Source organism: Pocillopora verrucosa, chromosome 5 (genome assembly GCF_036669915.1).
Source record: "Pocillopora verrucosa isolate sample1 chromosome 5, ASM3666991v2, whole genome shotgun sequence".
NCBI lineage: Eukaryota > Metazoa > Cnidaria > Anthozoa > Scleractinia > Pocilloporidae > Pocillopora > Pocillopora verrucosa.
This window is the reverse complement of record NC_089316.1, coordinates 679,803-706,974: the sequence shown is the minus strand read 5'-3', so window position 1 is coordinate 706,974 and position 27,172 is coordinate 679,803. Positions and strand designations below refer to the sequence as shown.

General features: G+C 38.6%; 3 protein-coding genes across 6 annotated transcripts; all 3 read left to right on the top strand.

Annotated features, from left to right (window-relative positions):
• The first annotated feature begins 138 nt into the window (after positions 1–138).
• Positions 139–16,914, top strand: LOC131790911 (angiopoietin-1 receptor). 4 transcript variants are annotated; one of them, XM_066167046.1, is made up of 22 exons: positions 5,409–5,549; positions 6,198–6,343; positions 7,619–7,720; positions 8,046–8,079; positions 8,213–8,670; positions 9,415–9,435; positions 10,096–10,347; positions 10,861–11,157; positions 11,513–11,628; positions 11,732–11,796; positions 11,956–12,101; positions 12,273–12,563; positions 12,985–13,106; positions 13,190–13,346; positions 13,573–13,683; positions 13,847–14,025; positions 14,107–14,229; positions 15,014–15,084; positions 15,482–15,522; positions 15,813–15,909; positions 16,000–16,099; positions 16,673–16,914. In XM_066167046.1, the coding sequence occupies exons 3-22, from the start codon at positions 7,660–7,662 to the stop codon at positions 16,751–16,753; spliced, it is 2,823 nt and encodes a 940-aa protein (XP_066023143.1). In that variant the 5' UTR covers positions 5,409–5,549; positions 6,198–6,343; positions 7,619–7,659; the 3' UTR covers positions 16,754–16,914. The 4 variants fall into 4 exon arrangements, with proteins under 4 accessions (XP_066023145.1, XP_066023143.1, XP_066023146.1 ...); XM_066167048.1 differs by lacking the exons at positions 5,409–5,549; positions 6,198–6,343 and adding an exon at positions 139–275; XM_066167049.1 differs by lacking the exon at positions 6,198–6,343 and having other exon boundaries at positions 5,422–5,549.
• Positions 16,915–22,367: 5,453 nt separating this feature from the next.
• LOC131790967 (uncharacterized) lies at positions 22,368–23,381 on the top strand. The gene has a single exon (XM_059108269.2). The coding sequence runs from the start codon at positions 22,475–22,477 to the stop codon at positions 23,111–23,113; it is 639 nt and encodes a 212-aa protein (XP_058964252.2). The 5' UTR covers positions 22,368–22,474; the 3' UTR covers positions 23,114–23,381.
• Positions 23,382–25,751: 2,370 nt separating this feature from the next.
• LOC131790968 (uncharacterized) lies at positions 25,752–26,783 on the top strand. Its single transcript, XM_059108270.2, has one exon. It carries the CDS (start codon positions 25,914–25,916, stop codon positions 26,550–26,552), a length of 639 nt encoding a protein of 212 aa, XP_058964253.2. The 5' UTR covers positions 25,752–25,913; the 3' UTR covers positions 26,553–26,783.
• The last annotated feature ends 389 nt before the right edge of the window (positions 26,784–27,172 follow it).

Genomic DNA, 27,172 nt, shown 5'->3' with positions numbered 1-27,172 from the left:
ATTGACTAAACAAACTTTTCAACTGGTAAAGCAACTCATTCAACCACAAAGAATACTCAGTTGACCCTGTTTAAGCTCCAATAAATGTGCGCATGCTCAGAACATCTAAACAAATTTTTCATATCTCTGAAGGTCAAACTTTCTTCTCCCTTCGTTCAAGTGAATCTTTTGTCTTCATCGGGCAAAGCAACTCACTCAACCACAAAGAATACTCATTGATCTTGTTCAAGCTCGAATAAAATTGTGCAGGGTGAAAGCATCTCAACAAATATAAGGTAAGAATGGTCACAAAAGGGTGGGTAATGAAAAAACCTATGTTATTAACGGATCTGTCACAATGACGTTAATTTACCTTCGAGCCTTACTGATTTCAGAGTAATAAATGGTTTTCAAAAACTCAGGTCTAAATTTTTTGTTCTGTCCCATGTATTTGTTGGTACTTAGAATATTTCTATTCGTAAAAATCAACAAATTGATACCAGGAGGTTTGTTTTGGTGTTTTCAAGGAGGAGTAAAATAGACTTAAGACGTAGTTACCAGACGTAAAGTGACGTGACGTGCTTGCGTGACGTAACGTGAGTTCAAGTCAAGTCAAGTCATGTGGAACGAAAGAACATAAGTAAAAGCAAGTGCACTTCCGCCACAATTAGACATAATTCATGGTTTCACTTCTGTGGTAGTAAGCTTTTTTGGCTTGTCTTTGACTGAGAACAAAACAGAGTCCGTCGGAGCATATTTGTGAGGCCGAGTTTTTGGACGCAAAAAAACAAACTGGTGACCCAGGGAGTCTTTTTTTTTTTTGCTTTTTTTTTGCTTTACTTTGCTGACAAGACTTGTTTAAAGGTTTTACAAAATATTTAGTTAAAAATAAACAAAGTCCTTTTGCTTTCAGAAAATTCAATAAAACTCATACGGAGAGTGACATTTATCATCCGACATCTAATTAAAGATTCAAACGAACTCTTGGCCTCTGACATTTCAGCAGATTTGACAATGCGTAATCACTCTTTGGGTAGCTCTTTTTACCATTTTATCACTTTCATGTCGCGACTGGAAGTCGGTGTTTGTTTCATCATTCAATGTCCAGTTACTTCATTCGTGTTCTCTTAACTAAGAACCAAAACTTAGTTTCAGTTACCAGCAGAATCAGAGGCTGGAGCAAGAAGTCAGCACACGGAAAGTATTCAAATTCATAGGTGGTTTTACTTATTTTCCGCAAACGGCGGAGTATGATAACATATTGACATTCCTGCCTTTATCGAACCATTCACTTTTACATGAACGTTGTCATGAAACCTGATGTTGTGTCTGTTCTTATTACGCATATGGCTTACTTTCAATGCTCCGGCGAACGCTTTCGAAGATAATAATCAACTAGTCATTTAGGGGTACGTCACGCAATAGCGGAAGGAGATCGTCAAAGTTCTCACAGCGTAAGTGTAATTTATTATACGTCAAATATGTAGAGTACGTACTTTCACACATGCTGATTAGCTCGCTTGTATGCGACTGAAATACTATATACCTCTGTGGCGAGAAGCAAAGTGGCTTCCTATTTCTCTGTGAGGTAAATTAAGTTTGATTAAAGCAAAGCAAAGTGACAACTAAGTTTGGTATGATTGCATTTCATCAGAAGCTCGCTAAAGACCTTGAGGAGGTAAATTAGTTAGTTACATAATTTTCCCATTCATGGCATTTTCCCAACTTTTTATGATAAAACATCAAAGTTACTGAATACTGTTATGAGCAATCTAAAGGAAAACTAGCCGGGAAACGTGTTACATTTTATGTTGATACCAACACAACAGCGCTTCGCATGCTCGCCGATACCTGCGAATTTGGATCGTTAAAGGATGGTTTAATTCGAGATCACTTAGTCTGTGGTATCGGAGACGATAGTCTGAGAAAAAAAAGCTTCTCCAGGAACCGAAATTAACCCTGGATTAATGTCTTGACAGCTGTCGTGCCGCCGAAAGCGACCACACAACATTCCGGTTGTTGCTGTTGTTGTTGTTGTTGTTTTTAATTCTCGTTACTACTATGCTTGGCAATGTAATAATATTGTAGGGAGAAGTCATAAGTAATATTTTCCTTCCAAATTTTTAATTTTTGCAAATGGTATCAAAATGAACGCAGTCGCACTGTTACTTAGAGATGTTACCATATCTCATTGGAATACTGGAAACAAAGCGTTGCTTTTTCAGAAAAGCAGAGTGGATGCTGTCACTTTCACTGCTCTCAAAATCGCAACCAGTGTTCTTTGAATTTCTGGAATAACTCAAGGTATTCTGGGAAAAGTGGAGATATCCAAAGTAAAATCACTGTGGGACTTTTGTTGATTAATTTAGTAAAACTTTTTTTCAATTAAATAAAAGTAATTCAGGGTAATATGAAAAATTGCACCACCCACTTATTTCAACCCTTTACAGGCAAACATCAGTATTCATATTCTCCATACTGTACACTGTATAAATACTACGGTGCTGACAAGGAGAATTTGTCTAACAATCAAGAGTTCTTTAGTTGGTGATTATTTCCTTTATTCTCATGACATTAATGTGTGATTCAATGATGATATTGTAAGGAGAAAATAGATGCTAGTCACTCTTAGGGGTTAAAGGGTTAATAAGTTTCCCACAAATCAGTCTTCCTCCTAAGTTGTGGTCCTCAGTGAGAGTAAACATGTTAGAGCAGATTGTGACCGAAATGTAAATCTAAATACTTTTATTTTATACTTTCTTGATCAAAAGTGATGTTGTTGCTAAAATTGCTATTTAAAACAAAATGAGACCAAGGAGGCTTGACTCTAAGTTCGCAATAAAGGCAGACGTCACCCCATAACGATCAAGTCACGCGGGGCTACGAGTTATTAATTTGAATCCATTCTCGGTCATTCTCGGCACGTCAAGACACGCATTAACATGCCTGTCCGTGTACTGCTCGTTTCTCTGATAAATATCATCTGTTGGTTTCTATACTCCGTCATAAATCTGAGATTACATCATATTAGAATTTCCGTAAAGTAATCTACAATTGAAAACAGAATATGGTCACCAAATGACAACATTTGTCGGAGAGATAAGTATCAAAGTTTTTCCCGTTGACTAATATTTGCATGTCTTTAGAGGTTATCCGATCGAGTACTTAAATGTAAAATTAAATTATTTGATCGTCATCATGTACTTGCATCTTCGTCGTAGAAATGTCGTCCTCCAGTTTCGTTGTCATTACTAGGTGTGAATAACAACTTAGATTTTTCACTGGACGTCTTGAACCGGTATTCGTTTCCTTGCATGATCAACTCTTCTCACGCCATAACCATTTAACACTTTGGTCGAAGATGAGGCTTTACTGCAATCCATGCATGACCTAAGAACAATAACAATGTGATGACTCATTTCCTCGGGAAAGTCCCTTCTGCACCATAGACTTCCTGTTTTTCAATAACGCCACCTCGTGGGCTGCGAGTCTATCTCTTTGAATCAAAACCGTCTTTATTTATCAGATTTCTTTCTCTTTCATAACCAATCGTTGTCATGACATAATTCCATCAACATATCTCCATCATATGGAAAGTAGTATAGAGTTGGCGTGTTTGAGCTCATTTTGATGAAATGAGCTGGAACCGCTAACTCCTACACTACTAATAACTGATGTGATCAAAGGTTTGTTGCACGTAAACTGCACGTTAGGGACAAAGCCTGATACGCGAGTTTTTCTTTTCATGGGTCTATTTCTTGACGACATCCCGTTTGTATGAAATCGAATTATGGAGAAACTTTTAGTTCCCATCAGTCACGTAATATTTGTTTCAAATCATTTCTTTAACCATAATTTTAGAGTCTTTTAATTCTGTTTTAAAAACAGATTTACACTTGATATCATCCATAGTCCAACTCAAAGTTTTTGGTACTTTATTGTGTGGTTACGGAATTATTCATGCATGCTACACAAGAATAAGAGCTTGCGTGGCGAGCACTTGGCGAGAATTTAATCGATACGCGCGGAAAAGAGAAGACCTCAGAGAAGCATACGCTTCTTTGACAAGTTACGTTACGTTAAGTTATAAGCTAGAAGCGTTGCCAAGTACAATATTTGAATGTCTTGTTCATTTCACAGCCAGTGCGCGTGTTCATTTGCCATTATTGCATCATTTGGTCAAAAATTTTCTCTAACATGGTAAAGCATCTCAGATGATAAATAAGCTTACTGACACAAAATGATGGTGCTTGCGTCTTTTTCTCTCACAGAAATAGTATTTCGTAGCCTTCTTCTCGCGCGATAGCGGAATCAACAATAACAAAAATCCAATGATAATAAACATCGTTACGATGATCTTTAACAAACTAAACTCCGAGTCTCTAAACACATGGTCCATAAGTGAATTCAAAAGAATGCTGATCATTACGCCAAGTGATATGAATAAAGTAGAAGTAGAGGTGATACCAAAGATCATTAAAGAGTGAAAAACCAGTGCCAATGCCCTAGTTCCACAGAGATATCCCCATGGCAAGTCGCTTAAGGCAGCACGTTCACACTCCGTGAACTGAAAGATCACAAGTAATGGCCAAAGAAGGAATGTGGTAAGCAGACCCAGACAGGATAAGGTCAGAGAGACTTGTCCTAAAATGACATCACCAACAGTCTTTTCGAAAAACACCTGAAATTAGATAAATCAATTAACATGCAACTGACCGATTTTCAATCGACAGTTGAGAGTAACCCGGGATTGCATTGGTTTTGCTCCAACTCGCACAGAAACTAATGTGGAAAACTAGCGCAACCTCTGTACCAATCAGATCACAGGTGGCTCATGCTCCAGCTGTGAGATGATCATCTTGCGAAATGATAGCCATGGCGAAATTATAAGAGTATGTATGGGAATGTTTACGACCGCTATAAGAAATAAATGATACCGTCATATTTTAAATAAAAATACCTCACCTTACTTCCACAGTGCATCGCTTGTTATCTGACCGCTTACTATGTTGAATAGAGCCTATTTTAGCGAGTTATCCATCTCTAGGTTTACTACGTACATGAGACAGGCCTAAGGCTGCACACTCCATTTCCGAACGCCCGATCAGAGAAGCGAAAAATTCAAAATAAATGGGCGACCACAAATCCAACGCAGAATCCAAGCACATATACTTTAGTTTCATTTCAATTCCCTACAAACTCAATCTTCCCCATGAAGCCGACGTTGGGCCGCAGTTTGCTTCAAAAACTTCCAGTTTAGACGTTTCTCACGGCCCGCGTACACATTCACCTTTAACCAGCTTGGTGACCCTGCCTCCTTTTTAAACTGAGCCTCGCCTGGGACCACACGTTACTTGGCACCCGTGGTTCTAAAGAAAATTTGTTCATGCGGCTGCGTTTGTTTTGATGTCAGCAAAAAAATTTAAAATTCAGATCAGTGGGTAAAATTGGAAAGAGTTGTGTTATGAAACAATTCAATGGCATTTTTTTAAAAGAAGCTTATCAAACTGTATATACGGGGTAGGTTTCCAAAGAAACTGTGGTGCTGCGTCGGTGGGAGAGTATAGCAGGTAATTTAGTGTTAACAACTGAGTTGGAAACGTAAATAAGCAATGTTATTACATTGCTAATTATAATGTCTTTAGTGAGACCTTTTGGTGGGAAGTACAGCCAGTCATTGCGATCTTTAAATCCAGGTTGCTCCCTTTAATCAACAATTGTAACATTACAACGTTCAGCATATCTCTTTCCAATTCATCACACGAACCTTCAGGGACCAGGACAGAGACTTTCACATGAGGAAATTTTGCCAGTTGTTTGCCACAGATGTAAATAGTATTTAAATCGCATATAAGCTAGCTTATCAGTATGTGTGAAAGCACTTAATCTACTTATTTGACGTGTACTGAGTAACACTTATGCAGTGAGAATGCTAACGATCTCCTTCCACTATTGCGTGACGTACCCCTAAATGACTGGTTGATTATTAACTTTTGAAAAGCGTCAGCCGAAGCACTAAAAGTAAGTCATATGCGTATTAAGAACAGACACAAGACCAGGTTTCATTGACAACGTTCGTGTAAAAGTGAATAGTTCGATAAAGGCAAGAATCAACAGCCAGCGCTTTGGATTTTGTCCGGAATGTCAAAATGATATCATACTCAGCCGATTGCGGAAATTAAGTAAAAATCACCTACGAATTTGAATACCTTCCGTAGGCTGACTTCTTGCCCCAGACTCTGATTCTGCTGGTGACGGAAACTACGTTTTGGTTCTTAGTAAGAGGACACGAATGAAGAAACTGGACATTGAATGATGAAACAAACACTGACTTCCAGTCGCGACATAAAGCACGAGCCAACCAGTGAGTGTTTGAGCATTGTCAAATCTGCTGAAATGTCAGAAGCCAAGAGTTAATTCGTTCGAATCTCTAATTAGATGTAAAATAATAAATGTCACTCCCCGAACGAGTTTTATTGAATTTTCTGGAAGCAGAAGGACCGTTTATTTTTAACTAAATATTTTTTAAAACAGATCATGAATGAATGCGTCATTTGGCCTCTGACAAACTGAGTAGAGAAGAGAATGGAGAGGAGTAGTTTTTATTATTTCCGCCCACGTGACCTTGTGTTATGTTTTGCAACTGAATAGTAGCAGGAAGTCAGTGTTACTCGCTTGGCTGTTCATTCGCTATCAGCTTTCTTAACTCACGCTTTCGTGCTGAAAATTATGGTAAAGTATCAGAGAGCAGAACCAAAAAAGAAAAAGCCTTGTAAGGGAAGACAGTGGTCAGTTAGATGAAACGTCACGTCACAGCGGGCTGGGTATGAAACAGGATCCAGCGCTTCGGCAGAGTATTGTTTATCCTGTTTTAAACTATTCGCAGAGGAAAAATACTACATCGATCCATCAGAGTGTTGGTAAGCAGTAGACTCTTAGCTTAGTGGATAGTCTTGTGGGTGATCAGTCTCGTAACCGGCGTCAAGAACGACCCTGAAGAACAACTTTGGTTGCCCAACTGAGTTGGGCTCATTTGCAGTGGTGTCTGTATTTTTAAGCATATTCAGTTCCTCATGGAACCAATCTCAGCCACGATGGGAGACAAACTGATGTCATTCAACGAGAAAGCGATTCTCAAACAGAATATCTATACAGCCAAATCACGAAGCGTGTGAAAAGTCAGATTTGCTGCTTAGCAAATTGGCATTTTAAGTGCTGCGAACATCATTTTCAACGACTTCTGTGTCTCATTTTTAATTAATTTCTGCGCTACTGAACCTTATTGTGCAATTAGAGATCACAGGTCGTCTATAAAAGATAATTATGCCCTAGGAAAGAATAACATCCAGGTTCACGTATATTCTGGAGAAGAATGGTAGCAGTCGTTAGAAATATGTTCATGCAGATTCTTTCAACTTAATAATTGAATTCAACTGATTTAAGATGATACATGACAATTTGGTGTTATGTCATAGCTCGATTGTAATTTGTAAATATTCATGTCTTTCCTCATGTCGAGTTTAATCGCTCTTTTTCAGCTTGCTCACAATTTTAAAATGTTTATCCGTTTTATATCAAAGTTGTTGACGGTACGGGAAGCGAATTAATATTCATATTTATCTTTGCATCTTTAAAATAGATTGAAGTTCTTGCACCGGTAACCAGCCTTACAACAGAGAAATGACTCAAGTCTGGACCATAGTTGTTCTTACCTTCTTGAGCGCCATCTTGGCTCCTTGCGGTTGGTAGAAAAAGTTATTTTCATTTTTGATTCAGATGCTATGCCGCTTACAGCCGAGTGATAATACATGATAGTGACATTTTACTCTTGGACGAGGAAGATGATGATAAACTATTCACGGCAAATGAATTTCTACAAATTTTAAGTACGAGACTGTAAGAACTACACTGGCAAATAAAATGTATGGCATGTTTGCAGTATAACCATCAACAAGGAATTATATAAAAACTCGGTTGTTATTACATGAGATTTTCCCCCTTAAATAGTGTTATTATAATAACTATTGTAATAATCATTTACTTTACTTTCTTTTACCGATAAACAGAAAATAACCCCACTCAAGTGCATTCTAATGCAAGGTTGGTATGCTTAACATTCCACTGAAGTGCTAAAGCCAAGTGCTCTGTGGAATGTCTCTTTCAGTTTTATATATTTGTTCATTCATTTACATGCCCATACATTATTTTCTTTTCATTGTTTCTATATCTTTAGCTGCATTCCAGCATTTCCTCCGGTGAATGCCTCCGCAAGAAACGCTTCCTGCATATTTTACGAGTATAAAGGCGAATTCTGTAAAAACATAACCAGAAGTCTGTACGTTTATGGTGATCAGTCCACATTGGATTCTGGTGAAAGGGAAGCTGTGAACTTTGACGGTTATCTTAACGTTTTCAGTGGGATGACGCTGGAATGCAGGCTCCCAGTTAAAGACTTGTTCTGTGGCCATGTTTTCCCTCAGTGTGATGTATCATTGGCTCAGCCTAAAGAACGCCGTATTTGTCGCAGCTCATGCGAATATTTGCAAGTCGTTTGCGAAAGGGAAATTGCCTTACTCAGGGTTACACCGGCCTTCCAATACTTCATAGACCTGTTAGATTGCTCGAGCTCTAAATTTGTTTCTGCTAATGGTGGCGATGCTCCTGAGTGCTATCAATGGTACGATCTTCCTGGTAAGTATAGCAGCGTCATCATTTACTCCTTTATTTGAACAAGTTACCCTCATCATCTGGTCATGTCGTTTGAGAATTAAAGAACCCTATGGCTTTAACAGGGTCACAGCGCTGTGTGTCTGAGGGAAGATATATTGCACCATGTGGTGCCTCTCCCCTCCCAGGTGTATAAATGGGTACTGGCGACTGATTTGATTGATTGATCGATTTGATTCCCATCTTTGGGGAATAGTAATACTTAGTATATATTAAAACAGTGGATAGCGTTGGAGACGCGCTCTGATTGACTGCTCAATCTCCGACAATCCTTTGCTATTCACCTCCTATCGATTCGCGCGGAATTTGCGCCCGAAAATATTGTGATCATTGCAGGAATAAATGAGTTAAAATCATCTTTATTGTGCTATATCATCCTACTATTTTAGTATATACTAAAACACCTATTCACCACAGTGTCCGTGGTTAGCAGTGGATATTTATCTCGCCGCTTCGTAGCTCGGTAAATATCCACCAGCAGCCACCTCCACTTTGATAAATAGCTGTTAATTATTGTAACGAAAAGAAGGAACGCTCCGGCAGCACATGAGCCACCTGCATTGGCTTGTGTGAAGACAGAAACAGATAAAAAAATGAGACGCCAGGAAATAACTGTAATATTTTTAGCCTATCATATCGATGAGAGAATTTTATGTTTTCACTTTGCTTTTCTGACCTCAACTACTCACTTTTCTCCATTTCCCATAGGTGATGACACTGAAAGTACAGGTCTGTTGAATTGTTTTTTTACGTTCTCTAGTAGAATGCTGTCTGATGCGTCCATAGTGCTTTAAACAAAAAGATCAAGATTTGATAAAAAATAGATGATTTCGATAAATGTCAAGTTGTGCGCCAAGCGAGGACATAAAAGTAACTAACATTTTATCCAGGCTTCTCGCCATCCTAGTCGACATCACTCCATGGTTTAGCACTTCAAGTCCTTTGAGGTTGACACAAACGAAGGGACTAGTCCTTGCAACTAGTTCCTGTGACTAGTCCCGAGGACCAAGTCCTTTCGTGTGAACTACCCAGCTTCACCGAAAAATGTAGCTCCAGATAACAAAATATGGTCCACCAATTCAACAAGTTCCTGGGACTTGTTCCCCCAAATTATCCAGGTTCCTGTGTATGAACTGTTAAAGCGATAAGTCCTTGCAATTCCGACTAAATGAGAGTATATCCAATCACTGATCAGTATTTTAGTTCCCATAACCCTTTTCGCACTCAATATGGCGGCCTTGTTAAAATAGCTGCTGTTTTTCAGCTCTGGAAGAGTAGTATACAGAACCTTCGTCAAAAAAACAACAACAAAAAAAAAACGGACTAGTGCCTAAAACAAGTCCCTGCTACTTTGACAGTACCTTAACATCTAGATGTGATTTATGTCAGATTGTTACTACGGTGTGGGAGTTGGTTACCGTGGCAACATGAACGTCACTCGGTCTGGTCGTACATGTCAGTCGTGGAAATCTCAGTGTCCTCATCGTCACTGGCGGATTCCTAAAGATGTCGCTGATTCCAAAAATGACTCTAACATGTGTCGTAACCCAGACAGCAGTGCCCCAGATGGACCATGGTGTTATACCACTGATCCAAATGTTCGATGGGAATACTGCAAAGTATCTCGATGTCCATCTAGAGGTAAATTTAGTCATAAAGAGAACTTACGCGAGAGCCAAAGAGCACAAGTGAAAATGGAAGATTGAAAGTATCAATGAAATTAAAGAATTTTTTTAAAACTCTTTTTAGAACATAATATACAGACATATTATTCAGATACTGACGAAAAACAATTTAGGATGTCATATTCTGTGGCATCATTTCCTTCGCTTTGTTTCATGCGGAGACAAATTTTATAGAAGATTTCACAATATTACCCAAGGTCAGGCTTAGAAAAAACGCAGATCAAGAGCAGACTCAAGCAGATTAATTACCAGGCGCTCTTTGATTATAGTATAATAACCAAGCAGCTGAAAGATTCTTGTTCAGAGATCTCTATCGTTTATTGATGGCTTTAATATAGCATGATCTCAGTCCTCTCGGACTCCAGATTCTGCTCCAGTTCAACTAAAGGAACACACTCTTCTTTACTGTGGACCAAAATGTTTATATAACATAGATAAAGAGTGTTTTTTCTTATATTTTTGTTACCAGTTCCAGAAGAGGCTCCCGCTTTCCTTAAAGGTCATCCTCTCAATTCAACAGCCATTTTAATCTCTTGGAAGAACATACCTCCTTCTCGTCATGAAGAAAAACTGTTGGGTTATCGGATTCAATACCGGAGCAAAGGGTCCGAGCTCTATTATGAAGCAAACACAACAAGCAACTTGACTCAGGATGTTCTTACAAAGCTCCGTCCAAACACAGCATACGAGATTATGGTCAATGGGTTCAATGAAATTGGCCACGGGCCAAGTAGCACGGTCCTTGATTTAAAAACTCTGTCTTCTGGTATGTAGGGTATATACCACTTTCAATTAAATTGACAGTTGACAGTTGAGAGCTTTGTTGATATCCGGGTGCCAATGATGCGTTTCAAGCAGATGTCGTAATTATGTTACCATGAGTGGGGAAATGAGGTCGAATGCCACTGATCATGACGAGGAGAAACTCATATTGCATTTCTCTTTTCCGCATAATTGAAAGTTTCAACCTTTTAGCCTTAAACCAGCCGTATTTTACTGTTTGGAAATCTTGAACCAGCCAAACAAATTTCTTAGTTCTTAATTTCCTATTTCTTTTTCATCCATCTGTGCTCCTTTTTTGTCTTGTTATCACTTCCCTGTGTTCTTTGGTTTATTTTCAGGTGAGGAAATATTACAAGTTGACTTCCAGCTGACTATAGATTCTGATTTCAGTAGCGATCTACTCAACAGTAGCAGTAAAAGGTTCTTGGAAATGGCTGAACTCATTAGAATTTCAGTAAGGAACAATTGGTTTGGTAAAATTTTGATTGATGGATGGCAAGTTAGTGCTTTTAAATTTTTACATGTTCTGTTTTTGAATAAAACAATTTTTCTTTTAGATAAAACACCACTTCAACGAATCTTCTTATTTGAAGATATATGACGTCATAACTATACATTTTAGGTAAGAAACTATTTTTATCCTCGTTTAAAGATTTCGTTGGCCATTTAAAGCCAATAGTGGCCACTTTTTGGTTTCCAAACACCCTTTCCTTCAAAATGAGGCCAATTCTCCTCACCGCTGGTGAGGTATTATTAAGTATTTTGTTACTCTTGTTTTTAGAAATGGCAGCCTGAGGGCAGACATTAAAGTCCTTGCAACAATAAATACGAACACAACCGACAAAGATGATGCTCTTAATCATTTGATAGGAGAGATGCGTTCGTCGTTTGGAGATCGCCTTAAAATTACTTCCATACGGGTTCAGGGTAGGTAAAGTTTTTTGGATGCTTATAAGAACTAACCTACTCTCAGATCATTCCCCCCCCCCCCAAAAAAAAAAAAAAAAAGAAATGAATAACTCCACATAATATGGGATATGTATTTTTAAAGCTGCGGTTTTTTAATTATGTATTGTTGGTTCTTCCTTCTTTCGCTAGAAACACCGAGGTCCCCTAAAAGTTTCTCCGTAAAGAATGCACAGAAAAAATATCTAATTTTGACATGGGAGGAGCCAGAATATGGCAGCCTATATCAGATACAAAACTACACTATAGAGCGAAAGATATCAAGACTGAAGAACTTTACCGCACTTTGGACAATTCCTTACCCTGAGACCACGATGATTATGGAGAACTTAGATCCCTCCACAGAATACACCATCAGATTATCAAGCAACAATAAGTATGGGAGGTCAGAGGGTGTATTGCTAACACAAAAGACACTGTCAGGTAATAATAACACCGAGAGTGGGTTTCTCCCTCCCCAAATGAACAGCGCCAAATTGATCTTTACATGTGTACAGGTACCTTCCAGAAGGAAATTATTCGATAATTCAACAAGTTAGTGAAAAGGGAAAGGAGTTGTCAACAATAACAGCTGATGTCATCCAACGCTAAGACAAGACGCGATCATAGTGTTTGATACTTCTGTTCTATAGTATTAAATAATTCTGCCCTAATTTTCTTTGTTCCTAAATTAATGTAATATCAAAAAGTTCAAACGTGAAAACAAAGGTATTAAGGAAAAAAGTTTCAAGTTGCCTATCTTTCTTATTGAAGACACAAATTGACAAAAACGCTTGTAAGGGAAAGGTTAATGCTTCATGTCATTTGCTCACGATAAGCATTTGCTTTTTTTTCCAACTTACAGACAGATTCATCAGAGATTTGATGTTGGTTATAGTCTTGCCCTTGTTCTTAGCTGCTGTATTTATATTGGCTGTTTGCTTAAAGTTTCAGCCAATATGTAAATCAAAACAGAAGAGAGGAGAGGTAATTTGACTTGAATTTTATGATGAAGTTATCCAGTGATCTAATGTTTGAAAGAGTAATTCGCTGTTGCATTGTTCTTGAAGATTGAGCTCTCCATGAAAGTTGGAGACTGCGCGGAAATTCCCAGATCAGATGTTACTCTCCAAGACAAGCTGGGAGAAGGTGCATTTGGGGAAGTGTACAAAGGCTTGGTGCGCATAGGAGAACAAGTGAGAGCATGCGCAGTAAAAAAACTTAAAGGTAAACATTCTTGATGAAGCTTTAAATTTGATTGCTTGACTGATTTTCTTAGTTAATAAGCTCAGTAAGTTAATAAGCGAATGATCGATTTACAAAATTTATGATCGGTTGATGATTTCCTGATTAAAAGCAAATGCATTAGATGCCTTTCAAGTGTTTGATACAAATTTGTAAACAGATTTGCTGCCCCTTGGGTATCAGTAAAGCTTAGAATATTTCTTTGTAGTGAATGCTACAGAAACAGAGAGACGGGACCTGATTAACGAGCTTGGAGTCATGGTTGCAGTTGGTGAACATCCCAATGTCTTAAGTCTTATTGGAGCTTGTACCAAGACTGGTAACTTTTAGTTGATATTTATTAATGTTCTACGTGCAGTATCCTTTCCACTTTCGTCCTTGTATGTAATGATAAATTCCCAATTATGCAACACAAACAGTTCAACACTTAACTGCAATTCTTGATTCACGACTTTAATATTTAACTTTGTCCCAAATTCTAGAGCCAGTATTGATGATTGTCACTTTGGCCCCGAATGGCTGTTTGTTGGACCAACTGAAGAAGAATAGAGAAAATCCATATTACAATGTTTCGAAAAAGGAAATAAACTTCACGCCCCAAGACAAAGTGAAGATCGCAAGAGATGTAGCTCGTGGAATGCTACACCTGGCTAGCAAAAAGGTACAAGATCCAATAAAGAATTCAAAGAAATATTTACTTTCTAGAGGATTATTTGATTCTTATTTGGCTTCTCTTTCTTAGTGTGTTCATCGTGACCTTGCAGCAAGAAACGTGCTTCTTGGCGAGGAGAATGTTGCCATGGTTTCCGACTTCGGCCTGTCACGTGATGTGTACGAAAGTGGTGAATACGAAAGTACATCCGGGGTATGGACAGTATTCTCGTGTTTAAAAAATGGGGAGAGTGGTTAAAACGACAAACTATTCCTTATTTTTTATTTCATGGAATGCATGCTAAAATCTGTAGTTCCAGCTACACCGTATTGCAAAGATTGAACCTCCTTTGAAGTGTTACGGTACACGTTAACCGACAGAGAGAACACTTTGCTCCTTCAAACCCACCTACTTTATGAAGCAACACGTCTACTGAAAATGAATATGAAAGCGATCTTCGAACCTATCTTAATATAAGTTAAATCTTACGAAGAAGCGACTCTTATGAAATGAAAGCAATAACAGTGAAAACAATAGCAATTCTCTAAAGTATTCTGGAAATTCTAGAAGATTACAACACAACTATTTTAGTAGAATTACATCATTATCACAAAACCTAACAGAATTTTCTAGAATGTTCCATTGTATGCTATTAGAAGGTTCGGGTATCCATGTCACCGTGAGTTAGCGTTCTAGAAATTTCGAGAAACTGCTATTTACATTCACTATCCATAGCAGAAGACACTTGTAAATAACAGCTGATGTTCTCGTTAATCGGATATCCAGCGACTTTTTCCAATTCGTTTCACGTAATTAACGCATTCGGGGATCCTTTGGCGGTGCTAAGTCCCCTTGTGGTCCTCGCCATCTCAGTTTTCAACATCTCAACATACAACGATAAAAATTCACGATTTTTCGTACGTACTATTCTTCAGTATTATTTAATCTGGTTTGTTTTTACTCAAACTTTCCTTTAAATTTTTTCTTCCAAAAAAAGGGAATATTACCAGTTCGTTGGATGGCTCTTGAGTCTTTGGAGGATTACACGTACAATACTAAAACAGATGTGTAAGTTAACTCTGTGAGGAATTATGAGGGAAAGTTAAAATTGTAAAGCTACATGCTATAAGCGAATAGGGGTCCTAATAACTGATTAAGCTTTGAAGCTATTTTATGTTCTCTGAGTGTTTTCCATTGAAATTAAGCAGCAGATACTTCCCTCTTCATGATAATGAAGCTCTAAGAACAAATCGGGTACTCTAAGCATGCTGATGCACTGTTGTAATGTTAAGATATAGCTCAGATGCCATATCAAATTCATGCTTTCCTTTATATACTATTTATATCGAGATATAGCTAGTAATAATGGTGGAGTTATGGCATTATTGCAATTTGGAATCATAATTCCGTTAGAAGTAAAATTTTTTTTATTGTAAAATGACCTAATAGTGCTGTTTTGCAACAGATGGTCCTTTGGAGTGTTATTATGGGAGATTGAATCTGGAGGTAAACAGTTTTAGCATTGAGATTTTTTACCTATTTCATATTAAAGGAGATGTGAGTAAGTTAAGATTTCGAATACTCACACAAAACATCATCATCATGTACAATATATGCTGCAGATATTAGGTTATCATGTCAACTGCACACGCTATTGTATATTGCACGTATGCTCTCCACTTATCAGAGTTTTGAAAGGAAGTCTACTGTATAATAATTATCATTAGTCGTCTTACTGAGACAAGCTGCCGATTAAACCATCAACAAAAACTGAACTCTTTATCTTTCCTTTCAAGGTAAAATGCCGTATTCTGGTCTTGGCGGAATGGAAATAATAGAATTTCTGAAAGCAGGAAAAGTTTTAGCCAAGCCGGATGGATGCCCAGATGAAATGTAAATAATCTTGAATGGAATAAGACCCCGGTCTGCCACAATTGTTCAACTCTGAGGTGCGACTAAACAGAATCGTTTTTCTTTTCACAGCTACAATATGATGAAGTCATGCTGGAGTTTGGATTCTGCAAAGCGTCCATCATTTTCTGAGCTTTTGGAGTCACTCGAGGAAGAAATAAAGACCGAAGGCGTAAGAATTTGATAGTCACCGAAAAAGTTTGTGATCGTCTGTACCCCTTTCATCAAAAAATGGAATTTGATCGGGAAAGAGCAGAAGGAAATAGATGAAGAGCTCTTTGTGAGCTTATATGCTCGATAATATTTGTTTCACTAGTTTATCTTGTTGGTATCGAAGATGACGTAACTTTTATTGCAAGTTAATTGGCTCTACAGTGGTACTTATGTGGAGTAAGTTACTAAGATGGTCCAGTGATGTGTTGACATATTTATGGGTGTGTTGTGCTCTGTTGCAATTGAGTGAAAGAAAAGGAATTCGTTTGTGTTAAAGAACATCTGACTGGTTAAGTCACCTTTGAAGTCAGGATTAAAGAAATTGCATCATAATACTTGACAAACATTGATGAAAATACTGAAAAAAATTTATCTAACAGGAGAAGAAATATTCAATACATGTACAAATTTTAATATTCGTGAACAGTAAAGCTGAGTATCGTTCATTGAGTAAGAGGAAATTAATGAAGAGCTTGCTCTTTACCTTTATCTAATGCATAGGCTTATTACCGTTTGTTTTACTTTCTTGTAGGAAGTCTTGGAGGATGAGAACTGTCTTGAACCGGATATTAAGGGAATTACAAATATCTCAATGGACGAGAGTAATGACTAAGATGGAAATAGCTTAAATAGCTTTTGTAGTAGTTCAAAAACCTTTAGGCTAACATTTCAATTCATTTTGGTCATCTTCCATGATTTCCTTTTCAGTAGTCATTTGCACAACTTATTCAGTGGAAAGCCTGTCATGTGCGCATGAATAAAATTTTTTTCATACATGTGTGTCTTTGTGTGTGATCCAAATAAATCGTTGTCGTCTATCATTAGTAGAAGCAAACTTATTGAATTCATACCCTGATATAACTGCGTGAAGTGGACATGTTTTCCAGTTCATGAAGCCCTTTAGGAAGTTACGACATCAATTTATATTGTGTCTGTTCACTCACTTACTGCCATCCAGTTCGTTATTTTCCTTTGTTCCGCTACTCTCTTTACCGATCTAAACCGCAAAACTGAAAATCCCAATACCCCCCTCCTGACTGAAGAACGATGCTTACTTCTCGCTTACCTTCGTCCACGACGGCACTACATGAAGTCTTGGGGCAAAAAAACTTCAAATGGGCCTGCGCTCCATTATGTCACGAAGAATCTATATTGGCTTGCTACGTAACATCTGTAATTTTCATTGAAAATATTTTAATTTTTTCACACCCCCTTTTTCTTAAACTCCCTATTATTTTGTAAGCGATTTGATTGTTTATTTTTCAAAACTCTCTGTTTTTTACGATCCGTGATCAGATCCGTGATCGGTCCGTGATCCGATCAGTGATCCAAGCCGGTCCAGATTTTGTCGACGCCACTCCGTTTCCGAACGCCCGATATCAGCATGGTAACCTTACCTTCTTTGCAAACTGTGCCTCGCTGGGGACCACACTGTCACTAAGCACCCGTGGTTCTTAAATAATTTATTGATGCCAGTGACGGTGTGTCCTCGGCGAGGCACAATTTGCAAAGGAGGCAAGCTTACCAAGCTGGTTTCAAATGGTCGTGGTGAATGTGTATGCGGGCCTTTAGAAACGTCTAAACTGGAACTTTTTGAAGCACACTGCGGCTTAGCGTCGGGGAAGATTAATTTGTAGTGAATTGAAATGAAACTACAATATATGTGCTTGGACTCTACGTTGAATTTGTGGCCGCCCGGTCATTTTGAGCTTGGATTTTTTTGCTTCTCGGATAGGGCGTTCGGAAGTGGGGTGTGCAGCCTTGGGCTTCTTCTACGTAGTAAACCTAATAATGGATAACTCGTTTAAATGGGTTCTTTTCATAGTAAGCAGTCAGATAACAAGCGATGCACTGTGGAAGTAAGGTGGGGTATTATTATTGAGAATTTGATTGTATTTTTTTATTCCTAAAAGCATTCGTAAGTATTCCCATACATACTCATATTTTCGCCATGGCTCTTATTTCGCAAGGTGATCATCACACAGTTGGAGCTTGGGACACCTGTGCTTCAGCAAGCACTTTCATTTACAGCCTCTTTGCAGCCTCGATCCCAGGCAAATAAGGCTCCAAGCCCCGAAGAGTTTTACTGAGCCAAAAACCATACATGTAAACCTTGAAAAGAATGGACTAGACTGGACTACATGTCTGATCTAACAAGCGGCAGTAAAAGAAGAATAAAACGTAAAGCTATTGCCAAAAAAAATGAGATAAATTTGGACTCACCAAATATTCAAAACATTTAACGTGCTAAGAAAAGCAAACAAGCAAATGTATACACAAACAAAGACAAAACTACCAAGGAAACGCACTGTAAAAAATATGATATGTTTTGACAGCCTTTGCCGTAACCCAGTCCTGCAGTGGACTGTACTAAGAACGTTTCTCCGCAAGGAGTGCATGTAAGGAGCTCGCCTTCGAAACAAGAAACATAAATTCGGAAGCATGTTACCTAAAATATGTTATAAGCTTCTTGTCAAATTAATGGTCCTAGTAAAATACGATTTCTGCCAGTATAACGTCTCTTTTTGCTGAAATTTTTGCTTTATCATTCACAGAAACTTTACATAAGATCTAACTCAAATGAACAACTAATAGCCTCAGAACAGGTCTCCCGCTCACAAAGTGGAACGAGCCGCGAAAGATTGGTTCCCAGCCCCGACTCTCGAGGCATTCGCTTCGTTGAACGGCACACTAGTCGTCAAGTTGTGAATGTTGATGAAGTCTCTGTCATAAATACAGCCAAAGAGCAGCTTTGTTGAGATTCAAACTCGTGTTAATGGAACTGACGATGCGAAAGACGTATTAATAGGTTCTCAAAGGGCGTTTAATTATACGTGTTTTCATCCTTTAGGAACTGCAAATCAAATCAGTTATTTTAATTGAGGGTGCTCTTGTACTAATTTGTTTAAGAAAAATTAAAAAGTTTTTGGCTGGCCACTTTTCTCCTCAAACTCCTCGTATAATCTTTTCGGGAAAAGCAAGATCACAGGAACCCCGGCGGAAAGAGAGGACATATATTCATTTGTGCATCGCTCCTTAAACGACCCATTTGTACCCACTCATCGTCGCAAAAGAGAGGGAAGCAGTGTTTGGCAGTTATAAAACAGTTGCTGCATTTTCCATCGTGCTTGGTTTTCTGTCTATGCTGTTACCAGAAAAGTTCTAGGAAACTCTGTAGGAAGTGGCTTGTTGTCGGAAGAGAGGGCAGATATTAAATTGAGAGGAATCCACTCCTAGGGTTTTATGGAGCGTCTCAAGTTTGGGACCCCAACTCCTTGTCTTTGCTAACTAACCTTTTTAATCAATCTTATCATGTATCGCAAGATTTTCTGTAACCCCTCACAGACCCTCTTGAGCGTCAGCAGAACATTACACCAGGTTAAGAAGACCTGTTTAGACCAGGAATGTCCCCCGCGCAACGACTGTCTTCAAACGAAATGTGCTGAAATAAACACACTATTAATTTTGTGTAAAAATAGTTAACCCCGGTTTTCGCCGGATAACAGAGAGTAAGCTTTAACATTAGTCCATACCAGAAGTATAAAACTTATGAGGTATATGCTTCTGACCAACTTGAAGGAACATTGAGTTAAACGGCTCGATACACTCAAGGGATGAGAATGTTGTGGTCTCTTTATTGAAGGACTGTTCTCACACAGACTTGTAGAAGTGACGTTTATAGTAGGAAGTATAGACGACTCTGGGTCATTTGGCATTATCAACTGAGTTGATGACGTAAATTGGCTACTATTAAAAGTTTATTTTCCTCTAATAAGGAGTAAAACCATACAGCTAAGTTTTAAAACTGCTGCAGCTTTAGGACACTGAATATTCATGTAATTCTTTTGCTAATGTGTCTGATATAATGGAAGCTCAAGCTCTTTGATCATTTTTCATGTTGTATGACGTACATAAGCACTACAAGGATTACTCAACTTCTCGTCTTCTCGTTTCTTCGCTAGTTCTCTTTTCGGTATACATGCATAGTTTTGTATTTTATCTTTTTTTTTCAAAATAAAAGCCAATAAATCACTGGATATTTCACTAAAGAGAATTTTTCTACACACAAGATTCCGATCAAAAGCAATTTTCATATTTTCATTCTAGCCTTCAAGTTCAAGGTTAAAGCTTGTTAACATTGGCTCTAACCGATAGGGACGCATCTTTTAACACGTATCTTCGAATATTTTCTCAAAGATCCTCCTTCATTCTTCAGTCCTCATGAGCTGAAGTAAACAATACGCCATTTTTTATTTTTATTTTTTTATTTGTTTGTTTTGCACTTCCAAATGGATTGAATCCTAGCGATCACGTCATCCGGTCCAATATTTTAACGACTTCCGTTATTAGCATATTCGAAAAGAAAACAATATCACGCAATTCGAAACAATTACGTTACGTAATCGAAGAAATGTAATAACGAATTCGAAACATGAAATCAGGAAAATGAAATCTCATCCACATACCTTTTTTACGTTACTCTATACGATTAAATCAATCATAACACGTTTTAGTAAACATCACACAGGGGAAAAGTGCGTACCTTTTGCACAAGCTCATTGGCTAGGTCGGAGTCGGATGTGACTGGCAAGTACTATTCTTCTGCGAGAAGCTAAAAAGACAAAAGCGCGTGTCAAGAGTTTAATTTCCGACCATTTTCTAGTGAACTGACATAAAAAATAGATTTTTTAAATAGAGCGTCTCAAGTTTGGGAAACCATCTCCTTGTATTTGGGTTTATGGCTTCTGAAACCTAATTGGTTACTAACTAACCTTTTTTATCAATCCTATCATAAAGGGCAAGTTTTTCGTTTGTCTCACGATGTAGTCACGTGTGATGTAGATCGCGACGTTTCGATTGCATACTGCTAGTCTTCTTCAGGCGATGAGGTCGCCTGGTCATGCGTGATCTTATACAGCATGATGTTCTGCTGTGATTAGTTGTTTTTCAACAGCTCTGATTGGTGCAGGGATTTGCTCCCTCGGTGGTTCGCTGTCGCACGGCTCTCCTGTTGTTGTGTTTTTTGATCGTGGGCATCCACGCTTCTGGAATTTCTATTCCACTATCCCCGTTGATTTTGTTAGGGTGAAGTCTTATGTCAATTGCCTCTGACCCTGCGCGTGTTGTAACAAGGGTCACGATCAATGAACTTTACTTCGTTCCAGAGTGGCTTGTGTCCGGTGTTGTGGGCATGCTCTGAAACGGCGGAGGTCTCCGTACGGGCGAGGAATGTCTCGATCGTGCTCCTTAATTCTGTCTTGCATAGGTCTTCCAGTCTCTCCAATGTATACCTTGCCACATTCACAGGGAATCTTGTAAACTACACCATCTTGTTTGGCCGGGTCGACAGCGTCTTTTGGTCATACTAACTGAGATCTTAGCGCAGTCTCCGACTTGAAAACAGCGCGTACGCCTTGTTGTTGTAGGCAACGGCGAAGCTGTTCGGACAGACCTTTGACATAAGGTAAAACCGCAGCAGCTTTAAACTCGTAGGCAGGTTCGGCACTGTTGTTCGGTTTTCCGGTCTTGGTAAGTTTCTGCAAGAAAGAAAAAGGATAACCATTAGGAACCAGAACAGATGACAGATGTTTTTTTTTCTCCTCGGAGATGACAGAGGGTTTTGTTACGAGACGTTTGGCGTGCTCGTAAAGGCACTTGACAATACTACCCTCAATCAGTAAAACGCGGTGCTGAGCTTAACACATAATTAATTTTGCGTAAAAACAGGTTAATTTAACTTTTGAAATTTTATTTATAATCATGTCAATAGATGTAAAGATGCAGCGTTTTAAGGCGTTCCGCTGCAAAACAAACATCGGCAGTGACTATTCAAAAACGGTAAATATTTTAGATATCTGCTTGGTGGAGGGGGCGGGAACTTTCCTTTTTATGCATAATTTATATGGACCGTTAACGAGTTCAATCTCATCAGTAACTAAATCAATCATCATAAGTATTTCTACATACCGACGAACAGTGCTTTTCGCGTGCGCTGATTGGCTAGTTCGGATGTGAGAGGCAAGTTACATCTATCTCGGAGCAGCTGAAAAGGCAAAATCGAAATTCGAGGGTTAAAAAAAAAAGGTTTGGTGGTTTCTTTGTGATATGTACTATGGCTATTATTTACCTCAGTATCCGTGAAATAAGAAGAAATCACCTCGCTCGTCAAAACTCCACCCCCTTGTCACTTCCACTTCAGTGGACAATTGCCAAATGATATGGAATAATACAAAACAGCGAACAAATCAGTTATTGCTGCCTGTTTCTCGAGGTTTTCGTCGCCTTCCTACCAAAAATTTATCTAGGTCATCAAAAGGTTACCGATCGATATATCATGGCTGGGTCAAAATTCATGCCCAACGTAGTGCTAGACAGTGAACAGGAACACCTAAAAGTCTTCCCATCGAGTGGAAATGGCAGGCGTTTCGATGTTCGCACCATTCACATTTCGTGTAAATCAAACCCATACAGTGGAAGTCAACATAAATACGGTGGAATTATCATTTACGGGCGAGATGGCTTTGATGACTGGTACACTGCCAACGGAACACACTGCAAAAGTGGATATGTCGTCATCATGCAAACCGATACCCAAGAATTTCAAGAGCTGCAAAAGAAATGGCAGAATGAACCGGGCAAAGTACATGGCATCATCTACAAAAAAGCCTTCGGGGAATCATGCAACCAAGTGGATGTGGTCGGTGAAGGATTTGGAATCATAGATGGCGAGTTCAAGACAATTTCCAACACCTTCCATCCTTTTCTCGATGACGACGACAAGGGCAACCCGGACGACAAGAAGCACCGCTTCGCGGGCAAAGATGGCAACAAACACGGCCACAGCTTGGAGATGCATCCAGAATCAAAAAAGTGTGTAGAAAAGGTGGTTGAGTGGTGGAAGAGAGCTGGATCCAACTTCCTCGATCGCCAGAATCATGCGGTTAAAAGTTTACTTTCCTCTGATGAGGAGTAAAAACCACACAGCTAGGTTCTAAAACTGCTGCAGCTTTAAGACACTGAATATTCATGTAGTTTTTTTGCTAATGTGTCTGACATAATGGAAGCTCAAGCTCTTTGATCATTTTTTCTTGTTGTATGATGAGTATTCGCACTACAAGGATTACTCAACTTCTCGTAAGATGAGCTCCTTCGCGAGTTCTTTTTTAGGCATACATGCATAGTTTTGTATTTAATTTTTTTTCTAAAATAAAAGCCTGTAAATCATTGGATGTTACATTAAAGGGAATTTTTCTAAACAAGATTCCGATCAAAAGCAATTTTCATATTTTCATTCTAGCCTTCAAGTTCAAGGTTATAGCCTGTTAACATAGGCTTTAACTGATAGAGACGAATCTTTAACACGCATCTTCGAATATTTTCTCACAGATCCTCCTTCAGTCTTCAATGTTCAGTCCTCTTGTGCTGAAGTTAACAATACACCATTCTTCGTTTTCATTTTTAATTTCTTTGTTTTGCAGTTCCGAACGAATTGAATCCTCCGGTCCAATATATTAACGACTTCCGTCAGTTAGCATATTCGAAAAGATAACAATATCACGCAATTCGAAACAATTAAGTTACGAAATCGAAACATGAAATCAGGAAAATGAAATCTCATCCACATACCTTTTTTATGTTACTCGATACAATTAAATCAATCGTAATGTGTTTTAATAAAAAACATCACACAGGTGAAAAGTGCGTGCCTTTTGCACACGCTCATTGGCCAGGTCAGATGTGACTAGCAAGTACTATTCATCTGCGAGAAGCCGAAAAGGCAAAATCGCGTGTCAAGAGATTAATTCCCGACCATTTTCTGGTGAACTGACGTAAAAAGTAGATCTTTTTAGTTTTTGTGTGGACTGCACGAAACTATTATTCACCCCAGCATCGGTGAAAATGGTTGGATATTGGCCTCGCTCATTAAAACCCACCCCTAATCACTTCCACTTGAGTGAATAGTTGCGAGCTGACATGTAATGAATAAATTAGAGCAAATTATTTTAACCTGTTTCTCGGGACAGAATCATCATTTACATGCCAAATGGCTTTGTTGACAAGTATACTGCCAACAGAACACATTGTCGTGTTCCATGTTTGCTGTGTATGTTTGTATTATTATTAAATTGTCATTTCCTGAAATTGTTTTTTTTTTCATGTTCGTTCTTGTGATACTCCTGTAACTAATTTTCGAATTCGCTTCTCACGCAAACATGGATCTGAACTAATGATTTATTCATCGTGGTTTCTGCTGTAAGCGCGTTCCAAATTTGAAAAGTGTTCCCTACTATATGGACCTGTTACATTTCCATGAATCGGTAAGCATACGCTTTAACATTCCATTGTGAGGAAAGGCGAAAGTGTTGCGGTTTCCTCATTCATCGATAAATCACACAGATAATTGTAGAATCAACCCCTTACAACCTAATTTCAGTATGCATATTCTCTTTACTGTTCTCTGCACTTTACCTCAGTTGCTGACAAGGAGAATTTGTTTAACAACCAAGAGTTTCTTTAGTTGGTGATCATTTCCTTTATTCTCGTCACCTTTACGTGTAATTCAGGGATGATATTTTAAGGAGGGATATGATGCTAGTCTGGGGTCAAAATTCAATGTTCGCAGTTTGGAGAAATATCAACTTTTTGGTTGCAATGTAAGTTATCAAATAAGTTCTGAAATATTTAAGTGGTTGTATCTATACACAGGCGTCAAAGTTGTAGTATTAACTCTGTTTTATTTAACTTTCTTTTTTCTTCTCCTCGTCAACTCGCGACTTTCGTTATTTTCAACCTGTTCTTGTTGATCGCTGTGCAGATGGACTTCTCCAATTTTGGGCTTTTTTCGTTTCTCCCTTCTTGTATCTCCATGAGTGACTGTTATTGAGTCATCTCCTTGAGTAGAGCTCTCCGCCGGAACACGTTCTTCTTTGTGAATGGCTTCGGAAGATTTTGAAATAAAATTTTGTGATAAATTTTGGCATAGCTTTTACTTACCCTTTGTTCATCTCTCTTGACTCAGTTCTCGGTATTCCTCTTAATGCCTTAACAGACTTTCTCTTGCGAGGCGCAGCGTTTGGCAGTTATAAAACAGTTGCTGCATTTTCCATCGTGATTGGTTTTCTTTTTATGCTGTAACCAAAAACGTCCCAGGAAACTCTGTAGGAAATATTTTGTTGTCGGGAAAGAGAGTAGATCTTAGATTGAGAGGAACTCACTCCTAGGTCGAACCAGGGTTTAATAGAGCGTCTCAAGTTTGGGAAACCAACTCCTTGTGTTTGGGTTTATGGCTTCTAAAACCTAATTGGTTACTAACTAACCTTTTTAATCAATCATAAGTATTTCTACATACCAACGAATAGTGCTCTTCGCGCGCGCTGATTGGCTAGTGCGGATGTGAGAGGTAAGTTATATTTATCTCTGAGCAGCCGAAAAAGCAAAATCGAAAGTCAAGAGTAAAAAAAAGAGGGTTTAGTGGTCCCTGCGTAGTATGCGCTATGGCTATTATTCACCTCAGTATCCGGGAAATAAGAAGATATTTACGTCGCTCGTCAAATCTCCACCCCCTTATCACTTCCACTTCAGTGAACAATTTGCAAATGACATGGAATGAATACAAAACAGCGAACAAATCAGTTATTGCTACCTGTTTCTCGGGGCTTTTTTCGCCTTCCTACCGACAATTTATCTAGTTCATCAAAAGGTTTCTTTCTCTACGTAAGAATCAATCTTTGTGCAATCAATCAGCTGACTCGAAGATTACCGATCGATACATCATGGCTGGATCAAAATTCATGCCCAACGTAGTGCTAGACAGTGAACGGGAACACCTAATGATCTTCCCACTAAGTGAAAATGGCAGGCGTTTCGATGTTCGCACCATTCACATTTCGTGTAAATCAAACCCATACAGTGGAAGTCAACATAAATACGGTGGAATTATCATTTACGGGCGAGATGGCTTTGATGACTGGTACACTGCCAACGGAACACACTGCAAAAGTGGATATGTCGTCATCATGCAAACCGATACCCAAGAATTTCAAGAGCTGCAAAAGAAATGGCAGAATGAACCGGGCAAAGTACATGGCATCATCTACAAAAAAGCCTTCGGGGAATCATGCAACCAAGTGGATGTGGTCGGTGAAGGATTTGGAATCATAGATGGCGAGTTCAAGACAATTTCCAACACCTTCCATCCTTTTCTCAATGACGACGACAAGGGCAACCCGGACGACAAGAAGCACCGCTTCGCGGGCAAAGACGACAGCGAACACGGCCACAGCCTGGAAATGCATCCAGAATCAAAAAAGTGTGTAGAAAAGGTGGTTGAGTGGTGGAAGAGAGCTGGATCCAACTTCCTCGAGCGCCAGAATCATGCGGTTAAAAGTTTACTTTCCTCTGATGAGGAGTAAAAACCACACAGCTAAGTTCTAAAACTGCTGCAGCTTTAAGACACTGAATATTCATGTAGTTTTTTTGCTAATGTGTCGGACATAATGGAAGCTCAAGCTCTTTGAACATTTTTTCTGGTTGTATGATGAGTATTCCCTCCACAAGGATTACTCAACTTCTCATAGGTTGAGCTCCTTCGTGAGTTCTATTTTAGGCATACATGCATAGTTTTGTATTCAATTTTTTTTCAAAATAAAAGCCTGTAAATCACTGAATGTTACATTAAAGGGAATTTTTCTAAACAAGATTCCGATCAAAAGCAATTTTCATATTTTCATTCTAGCCTTCAAGTTCAAGGTTATAACCTGCTAACATAGGCTTTAACTGATAGAGACGAATCTTTCAGCACGCATCTTCGAATATTTTCTCAAAGATCTTCCTTCAGTCTTCAGTGTTCAGTCCTCTTGTGAATGGTGTAGTTAACAATACAACATTCTTCGTTTTCATTTTTTAATTTCTTTGTTTTGCAGTTCCGAACAAATTGAATCCTCCGGTCCAATATTTTAACGACTTCCGTTATTAGCATATTCGAAAAGGAAACAATATCACGCAATTCGAAACAATTAAGTAACGAAATCGA

Bases quoted from the DNA above. Each gene is read 5' to 3' on its own strand.
- LOC131790911 (XM_066167048.1), top strand. From the start codon at position 7,660: ATGACTCAAGTCTGGACCATAGTTGTTCTTACCTTCTTGAGCGCCATC. The intron at 9,436-10,095 runs GTCTGTTGAATT...GATTTATGTCAG, and splicing joins TGATGACACTGAAAGTACAG to ATTGTTACTACGGTGTGGGA. The intron at 16,100-16,672 runs GTAAGAATTTGA...ACTTTCTTGTAG, and splicing joins AAGAAATAAAGACCGAAGGC to GAAGTCTTGGAGGATGAGAA.
- LOC131790967 (XM_059108269.2), top strand. From the start codon at position 22,475: ATGGCTGGGTCAAAATTCATGCCCAACGTAGTGCTAGACAGTGAACAG.
- LOC131790968 (XM_059108270.2), top strand. From the start codon at position 25,914: ATGGCTGGATCAAAATTCATGCCCAACGTAGTGCTAGACAGTGAACGG.